Source organism: Glycine max, chromosome 10 (assembly GCF_000004515.6).
Source record: "Glycine max cultivar Williams 82 chromosome 10, Glycine_max_v4.0, whole genome shotgun sequence".
Taxonomy (NCBI): domain Eukaryota; kingdom Viridiplantae; phylum Streptophyta; class Magnoliopsida; order Fabales; family Fabaceae; genus Glycine; species Glycine max.
In genome coordinates this window covers 14,957,297-14,967,611 of record NC_038246.2, presented here as the reverse complement: position 1 = coordinate 14,967,611, position 10,315 = coordinate 14,957,297, and the positions used below count along the sequence as shown (strand labels likewise).

General features: G+C 33.4%; 1 protein-coding gene across 1 annotated transcript; it reads left to right on the top strand.

Annotated features, from left to right (window-relative positions):
* Window positions 1-21: 21 nt before the first annotated feature.
* LOC102663511 (leucine-rich repeat receptor-like tyrosine-protein kinase PXC3) lies at window positions 22-8,535 on the top strand. Its single transcript, XM_041006179.1, has 2 exons — window positions 22-237; window positions 7,825-8,535. The coding sequence occupies exons 1-2, from the start codon at window positions 22-24 to the stop codon at window positions 8,533-8,535; spliced, it is 927 nt and encodes a 308-aa protein (XP_040862113.1).
* The last annotated feature ends 1,780 nt before the right edge of the window (window positions 8,536-10,315 follow it).

The window sequence follows — 10,315 nt, the reverse complement described above, 5'->3', positions numbered from 1 at the left end:
TTTTATTTCTTGTAGATCATGATGGCAGCGCAGTTAATCCATGATCGCGTGGTGATGGAGTGCCTAGAGGGAGTTTGGGAGACCCTTGAAGGCAATCAGAGGTGCCGATTCCGTGGCACGATTCGACTCACTGCTACTTCATTAGTACATCCGGAGGAACCCGCACGCACGCTTCAACAGCCTGTGGAGTGGATACTACCTACACCTACTCCATATAGACTAATGGAGCCAGTTCAAGTGATAGAGGTGTCATCCTCTGAAGAAGATCCTGAAGAGGACCCAGAGGAGTTACCTCCTGAGCCTGCTGTGGATGCTCTTGACTTTCCAGAGGATGATGAGGACCCACTCCATGATGTGGATTCTCCAGAGGATATCATGTCAGCATCTGAGGCAGACTCTACAGAGGAGAGCGGCCCTGGAGGGACAGCGAATAGTGAAGACTCTTCATCATAGCAGGCGGCTCCTTAGACTAGGTTTACATACTTTTTGTGGGTGGGTGTATCTAGTTCAGACTGCTAGGTTTACTCTTTTGATTTTTGGGTGGGTAGACCTATTGTATAGAAATTTTGATGATTGTATATAAGTGGCTGAAGCCACCACAGTTGATACCTTTGCTCTGGATGTCACTATGTATTTTGCAAACTCCCATATTTTGGACAGTTTTAGATGATGAATGTAATTATGTTTAATCTTGTTATTTGAAAAGGCAGTGTTAACAAACTTTATTGAAAAGAGTTTATCGACCGCATTTTATTATTTTTCACGTGACGACCTAAAATGATGGCTGATATATTTTTCTTTTTGAAAGAGCAAAATAGTTTAGAGGTTATGAGTGATCAGAAAGAAATGACTCCGAATAGAGTTGTGAACTGGCCATTCAGGACACTATAGTGATAATTTTCCTTCTGAATTTAATTACCATGAAAAGAGAGAGAAAAGAAGAGAAGAAAAAAAAATTCCCATGGTTTCTGTTATTTAAATTATTACTATTAAACCAGTCATTATTTAGGGACGCCACAATTGGCAATTGGATTAAAGATTTTGTTGCAAGAAGGGGTTTAAGGAAAGGAGATGAAATTGGTTTTCAATGGAATCCATTCAAGAATGGCTTTGATTTCTCTGTTCTTCAAATCAACTATATGGGATAGGCACCACTAGTAGAGGCTCTAGTCAATTGCGTAGTTATTCTATTTTTGACTGTGGTCAATTGTGTAGAATGAGGGGTTCTAACCATTCTTCCATTTATTAGAAGCCTTCAAAGTCTTGTTTTGAAGGTCTTATGTATAGAGGACATATGCTCCTATATTGTTATTTTTGACAGTGAAATTTGGACTACAACTATAGCACCAGTTTTGTCTCTTCTTGGTTTTTGTTTAATTTTACACTTTTGAATAGTCTAGTTTTATGTATGTTTATGGGCTTACTAATATTTTGCAACTAAGCTGCGTGATTCAATTAGTGGCTCTAATGTGACTCAGTTTATCAGTGTTGTCTAATGTTCTATAGTTTTTGAAGTTATGGTTTTTCTCCTTTTCATTTTATTTGTCTGACTCTTAATCGACAATATGCATTTGGTTTAGTAATGCTATTTCAGAGTATCCGGAATTCAATCATGAATCTGAATCTTGTGCTTCGTTAGCTCATGAGATCACATCATAATAGACTTTAATTTATGCCAAAGAATAGGATACTTGTGAACATGGAGAAATAACTTAGTTTTAAGGGTTAATCTTTGCCACTTTCGCATATATTAACAATAGTCATCTTGGTTCCTTTATGTGCTCCATCAATAACACTTTTCCCCTTCATTCAAATAGGTGCATCTTTTTTAAGTGAAAAGCATTGCTTTATCTACTTATCTGTAGGGATAACATAGATGCATTCATGTCTCGGTCCCATAGCAGTTTGGATAGGGATTAAAACTGTAGGGGACACTTGGCTGGTTATTAATAATGCATGAGCTTTTTTTTTTGGTGAATAATAATGCATGACCTGTACATGTTAGTTAGTGCTATATTTTTTGTTTTCAAGATTTTTCTTTTTGTTGTAGTTCTAGACTTCCAGTTATGGCTTTCGCTGTTATTTTATTTTACAGTTCTTTTTCTTTATTTTCCTTTTGTCAAATGCATGACCTTCCATTTCCATATAGCTATAGTACATGAAGAAGATAATGCGTTGGAATAAGAAACAATTTCTTCCAAAGATTAAAAGAAAGCAGTCAACTGGTGTTATCTTCAGGATTAGCTAATTATTTATCTTCTATGTTTTTAGAGACTCCAAACTATATTAAAAACCTAATTGTTAAAGCCCTGAGTTTTCAAATGAAAGGTTGACCATGAGAGCATGGGCAGCGAATGGGGCTTCAATGGAGATGAGATTAGTCTTCGATGGAACGCTTTCAAGAATTGCTTTGACTTCTCTGTTCTTCTAGTCCAGTGTGTAGTTTTCTTTTTTTGACTGTTGTAAGACTTGAGGGGTTCTAACTATTCTTCCATTTATTATAAGCCTTCAAAGTCTTGGTTTGAAGGTTTAATGTATAGACAAAATTTACCATCCATCCCTTGTCTTTTATGCAGTAAAAAGGTTCTTTCTGAACCTGTTATTTGAGTCTGATTACATTTTTAGAAAAACACTTCACAATTTCACAAAAGACCTAAGGATTCATTTGAGTAACATTGAAAATAAGTTTTCCATTTCATAACATGCCTTTTAGTATGAAATCTATAATTGAATATGGAAATGCTAAAATTTCAGGATGGATGCAGGTGAGTATCAGGTATGCAAGTTAACTCAGAAAGTGTCTTGTATTTTGACCCACTAGTTTGGGCAGAAATTGGTTTGGGGCATCTGTAATAGTATGTATTTTTATTTGCATAACATATATTACGTGCAAGTGATAAATTTAGGATCATCTATGTTACTTGATATATGTTAGGTTGTTAGCTCATGGTGAGATTATTGGCATACATAAGACTAATGATAGCATGCAGTATTTTAATTTTACAAATTATATGTACAGAAGTGAGTATAATCTCTTTTTTTGCATTGAGCTGCCAATTATATATTACCTTTTTCCATTTTTCCTTTTGTTCCTTCTTGACTTACATATGCATTTTTATGTATTCCCTTTTTTTCTCTTGGGATGATTAGAATTCAGAATTTTCCAATTTCACTTGGGCTGTTTGGATGAGTTTATATTAGTTTCTTAACACTTCTCATTTACATTTATTCCAAATCCGGATTAATAAGTTGGTTCTTGACAATGACATTGTGCTTGTAATTAGGAATTAACTTTAAGAAATCAGACCCATCATTTGATGATCTTATGCTCTCAGCCACTGCTAATTACCTGAGACTTTCAAAATCAATTATTGTTTTGAAGAATGTTTTTTCTGTTCCTTTTTTTTCTTCTGAAAGTACCTGTGATTGTAAGGATCATGCATGTAATGTGAAGATTGAAAATGGTTTAGTTTACTCTTGCAAACTTGAAAATTGTGTGATTTACTCTACACTCCGCATAATGGTTGTATTTATTTCATTAGTAGTATAATGGAATCAAATGGAAACTCAATTATGCAACACCTTAAAGGTAAGGGAAGTAGGGGAACTAGTACTTACATAGATGAGATGCTTTCAAAGTATACATAGCGGAGCATGAATCATAGCAAAATAGTTACTTTAGTTTACGTCAGAATAGGATACATGTGAACATAGAGTAATCATCCCTACCACATTCGCTTATATCGACAATTCTATTCTTGGTTCCTTTATTTTTTTCATTGACACTTTTCCCTTCTTTTAAATGGGTGTCATTTTGAAGAGGCAAACTTTGCTTCATCTACTTGGGTGTAGGAGTTATTTTAATAACATAGATGCATGTCTTAGCCCATTTGTAGAACTGTTTGGATAGGGATTCAAACATTAAGAAGAAAGAAATAATCTTTAAAGGATCTTCAAAATTAATAACGGAGAACTCTGTACTCTGCCCTTGTATAGTTTAGTTAGTGCTATATTTTTGTTTTCATGAATTTTTTTTTCTCTGTAGTTCTAGACTTTTAGTGATATCTTTCGCAATTATTTTTATTTTACAATTCTTTTTCTTTATGTTTTTTCCTTTTTGTCAAATGCATGACCATCTATTTCCCTATTGTTACTATACATGAAGTACTGAAGAAAGTAATGGATCAGAATAAGAAACAAATGTTGAGTTGTTAGCTAATGGTGAGATTATTAACATACTCAAGACTAATTTAATTTATTCAGCTCTGCTATGAGATGTTTAGTAGACATTCATTGATATATACTGGTTGAAAGGAGGTATGACTAATCAATTAACCTACATCTAATATATATTGGTTGATCAATTCTTATAGTTGTTCCGTACAATAATAAACTGAGAATTTTTATTAAAAGTAGTCTAGCAGCATCCATGGTTCTTTTATAGATGCTTTGTGATGAGTCTAATTATCCATCGATACCAAAGTGTCAAATGGAAGTTCATGATAGATGTGACACCCTCTACCCCGACATATATATAAATAAATAAAATATATTGGTAAACAAAATCACATGAGTAAAAGGTTCACATTCACTTCAATTACCAAATAAAACTTACTTACACGTAATTGACGTAATTCCATCACTTTGTCATTCAAAGTTCACTTTTCATCCATCAATCACACTTTTCAATCATCAATCACATTACACAAGAATCACACGCTCTGATCAAGACATAATAACACCTCAATTTCATAACAAATAATTAGCAAGCGCATGAGACAATTATGCTAAGACTCAAGCCTACATGCAATGTGGTACCATGTCAGTGAAAAATCACCATGGGGCGCTTAGGAGTACATAACAAGACACACCACACAATGGGTTTGCCAGGTCACTCTCACTAAGTAAGATCATAGGGAAACCAGTCATGGTCACGATGTTTTGCGAGAATGCTCCAACCATATGGGATCAGCATAGGCTTAAAGGAGCACTCAAACCCGGTAACCCCCAAGGCCTACACTCTGAAGAGCCTGTCAGGGTCTCTCCCTCCTGATTCGTGTCCAACCCCTAAAATAATTTTAGCACACATACACTGCTAGTGAATTATACAATACCCACAACCTCACACTCGTGTCTTAAACACGTACAACATATTGCGCTACAATTTAACACTGGTTCCTAAATAGGAACCTACACTTTTTCTTTAACACTGCACATTTACACTTTTCTCAAGATAACACTGGTCGGGTTATTGTACAATTCACAGCTTACAACACAAATAATGTCACATCAAGAGTTAATCACACACTTATTCACAACCAAAACTCATTCACAATTTCACATCTCATAATGTCACAATCCACCATCACATGTTTTCGCGTATCTCACAATTCAACACCTGTTCTACTTTACACTTTTACTCAATCTCAATAACAATATTATAATCTCAAGGCAACATATTATTCCACAATTCATCACATTTCATTTATAAGCATTGCTCATGAATTATACAATACCACGACCTTACACTCATGTTTCAAACATGTTTAACACAATTGCGCTACAATTTAACACTGGTTCCTAACTAGAAACCTACACTTTCTCTTTAACACTGCGCATAAACATTGGTCGGGTTATTGTATAATTCATAGTTTACGATATATTTAATGTAACATAAGTATTAAACACATCCACTTATTCTCAATCGAATATCATGTCCACACTTTAACATCTCATAACATCACATCAACCATCTCATAACATCCCCAATGATATTCATAAGGTACAACATACACATGTTCATGAAATTTAACCATAATATTCTCAAACTCCAACACTTAATAATTTTTGGAATCATACTATAACACTCTACAATATTATTTACATAAATTATCAATACAAATAACTACCTCTATATATATAAACTAGCATACATCACATTAAATCAAAAATTTCAAAGTAAGCTTTCAATGCACAAAATCTAAATAATTATATGAACACTTTGGTCAGTTTCAATTATGATATTAATTTTTTAAATTATATATAAAAACCTAAACAACAAGAAAAAGAGAAAATACAAAATCAATATCTCTCTCTAAATTTCTCCTTTCTTTGTTTCATCAATTCATATTAATTAGAAAAAGTACTCAATTTATAGGGTTCACGCTCAACACAATAGCATATCAATTTCACAAAAATTGGTCTGTCAAACATATATAATTCACTGTAATAATTATAAGGATAAAATGAAATTGCAAAAACACCCAAAAACTCATTCCAATTGATATCTCTAAGGATCCCTACACATGTTCTTACTAGTTCCCAATTGTAGATAACCCATCCCTTAAGCGGACTCACGTGTCTTCAGCCAGCGATAGCAGCATCTCTAGCGGTTCCCTGAGATTCCTCCAATTTTTTTCCTCTAACTGCTCCGATAGAGTTCCCAAACGTCAAAGAGACAGAGAAGGGATTGAAGCCTCCACTTGTACTGTCTTCATGCGATTTATTTTTCTCCCTCCGCAAATACTATCTCGTAAATCCCAACGGTGAAAGCGTGCGAAATTGAATTTCCAACAACATATCCAAATTTCATGAAATCCAACGGTTAACGAAACCGGGATCATAGTTTTACCGAGACAGCTTTGGGTTTCTCCAGGAAAGGAAAATGCGAGGGGTATTTCTCTTAGCTCGAACATATTATCGCAATTCCCAACGGTGGGAATTCTTGGAAATCGGTTGTGAACGTGGTGCTCAAATTTCACGACAATCCAACGGTGAATGAGTCCGAGATCGTCATTTTTCTGAGATAGGTTAGGTGGCTTGCGAGAAAAAGAGAGGATTTTGGGAGAAGAGAAAAAAAACGAAATTGTGAGGCAGAGGAGGCTGAGGAGTCATTCTGAAAACTGACCTAGCATGTTGCTATTTATAGCTAGGGGCATTTATGACCTATTATTTACTCTATTTATTTATTTATTATTTATTATTTATTATTTTATAAAAACAAACTTTATTTTATTTTCTATCAAACAAATAAATAAAATACTTTTTTTATTTTCTCTCAAATCATTATTTTAATTAATAATTATATCTACTTATTTATTTATTTATAAAATCTCATCATTTTTTTTAAAATTCATCATTTATGAAAATTGGGATGTTACAATAGATGTTCAAATGCCCCAATGGAAGATAGTTCAGCAATTCCCCCACAGATTCCAATAAACTAGCTAGCAACTTTGATTCTTCAATGCATATTCATAGCAAGATGTCTGATATTTTTTCTTCTGTTAAAATAAATATGCATACGTACATTCTTAGTGATATTTTTTTCAAACCACATTTTGAATATGTGCACACAAGTGCATGCTCAGGTTACATCATGCTAGTGACGAAGAAAGTGCTAAAATAAAGACATCGTTGTAACCAGTTTTACTTATTACTTCATTAAAAGAGGTAAATTCACACATTTTATCCCTATTTTCTCAGTAGTATGTTAGAGTAAACATTGTATTATGAATTCCTCATTTCAAATAAGCTTCTAATTCCAAACTGTATGGGTTGCTCATCAAGATTCCATAATTAAAATTGTTTCAGATATTTAGTTTTGATTTTGGATACTATGTTATCGTAAAGTTTGAGTTACATATACTTGAGGCCATCTAGTGATGTGGCATTACTTAATTATCTAGTGAAAGCTTTTAAAATAAAAGGTGTTTCCCATGAAGCACGAATCTTTATTTGAGGGTTTGTTGCAAATAGTACCTTTCTTGGTTCCATACATTTTCACATTTCCAAGAAGAGTTTTTCGGAGGATGGTGTATTCAGTGGGGAGAATATCTGCCATCAAGCAAGAGCTTAGAGTTTCTGGATGAAATACCAGCAACTCAGAATATTGCTCCTGGGAAGGTGCCACCTGTGGCTATCATCATCTCTCATCAGAATCTTAGAGGTGATGTAAGTTCAATTTCCAGACTCAAAGCTTTGAAGTGGCTTGACCTTTCAAATACTGATTTTCATGGACTGATTCCTCCTACTTTTGGAAATTTATTTTATCTCGAATATCTAGACTTGTCTTCAAACAAGTTTGAAGGTTCAATTCCTCCCAAATTGGGTGCTCTAAGGAGCCTCAAAACATTGAACCTTTCCAATAACTTGCTGGTGGGAGAGATACCAAAGGAACTTCAGGGCCTTGAGAGTTTACAGGATTTTCAAATATTCAACAATCACTTGAGCGGTTTGATACCATCTTGGGTAGGGAATTGGACCAATCTGAGAGTTTTTGCTGCTTATGAGAATAATTTCGATGGAAGGGTTCCAAGTAAACTTGGATTTATTTATGAGCTTAAAACACTTAACTTGCATTCAAACCACCTTGAAGGCCCTATACCGGGAAGAATTTTTACTTCAGGGAAGCTAGAAGTTTTGATCCTCACTCAGAACAATTTAAGTTGTGACCTTCCGGTTGAAATTGGGAATTGTCAAACCCTTTTCAGTGTTCGAATTGGCAACAATAATCTAGAAGGTAATATTCTTTAGAGCAAGATAATTCTAGGGCTTTCAGTACACCTTACAAGGCAATCATGCCCTCTGGGACAGTCTTATTGTAAGGAAACTAATCTCTATGGACATGAAAATAATGCACTACCCGAGCAAGATAGTTATAGAGTTATAGAGCTTCGAAGGTTGAGAAAACTAAGTCATGAAAATGTAATGAAACCCATTGGATATGTTATTTGTAGTGGTGTAGCTCTTCTCATTCATCATCAGTATCTACCCGATGAACATTGGCTCAACTTCTTTATGAATCTACAATGCTACCTAGAATTCAGCCTGACTGGCCTGCTAGACTATCACAATGATAAATCAAAAGTTCAATCACCAATAGGTTTTGAGAGCAGCATGTACATACACACTTGTGCATGATAAAAAGTAATTTGATAAAGTAAACAACAACATAATGATATACAGTTAAATGTCTCCTCTTTTTTGATGGGGCAATAGAATGTTTACCTGTATTACCAGCAGTCTAACCAAATGAAACCAATTAGCACTCATTTTTTATGCACTTCATACAACAAGAAGGTACTTGTCAGATCAAACCACAATCATATGCCATGTACTCATGCTTTTCCAAGATTAACATTTTGATTTATAAATGATCAATGTTTACATAGTATCAGAAGTTTCCAAAGCTCAATTTCAAAGCCATCCATAACTTTCTCTATTACTCTTACATACACACACTCTCTCTAAAAAGTCTTTAGTGCAATTATCTGTTCTTAAATTCATTAGAAGAGATTTTCTATTGAAATCATCGAATAGGCACACATCAAATTGACATTTCATCAAGCAATAATGGACAACAAAGGTGATTTCAGATTCAAGCATTAAATCCTAATTCCAACAAGTTCATGTTATTTTTACACAAGAATGAGAGTCAAACATAAAAGAGGAACAAAAAATTGATATAACAAATCAGAAATAATGAGTGTCATAATTATGCTTTGCAAACCATGACCATCTTATGTGCGTGATTTATTACACAATCATGATTACCTAAACGGAAAAGGAAAACATGATCAAATCACAATGAAATAAAAAATAACCGAGATCATGGCAAAGAAAACCCAAATTTCAAACTCGAAATCCAAAATCACAAAAACGCGAGCCATGCAAACAAAATCCAGCAAGCAAAACAACAAACTGTCAAGTAATTATCCAAAAATCGATGATTTTTTTTTTTGAAAACTACAATATCAAGAGACAAACATTAAATGAGAAATGGGACCCAACAAATTTTTTGATTTCAACTAACAAAACTTACAAAAGTGTGTGTTTTACATGAGTAGAATTTTTTTACCTATTTAATACAAAAAAACTACCCAAATAATACAAATATAAAACTTTTTACACAAATGATATATAAAATAATATACACATTAAAAAATCTAAACAATGTTTTTTGTTTTATTTTTAATACTTTTTTCTACATCTTTAGAAATCTGGAACCGATTATTTGTATAAGTTTGTTTCTATTTGACAATATTTTTCTTCCTCAAATACTTAAAAGGTGGATGTACACTCCAACACAATGCAAGCTTATGAATGATATGAGTCGAACTCATTTGCTATATTCAATTTCTAATTATAATTATTATACATACTTTATTTATTTATTTATTTTATAAAAAAACATTTAATGTGAATTTAATTAATTAAAACACATCACTCAATAAATCATTAAAATTTACACATTAATTATATTTTTGTATTAAATTAAATAATATAATAATGAAGGAAAAATCCCTCGAGCAAA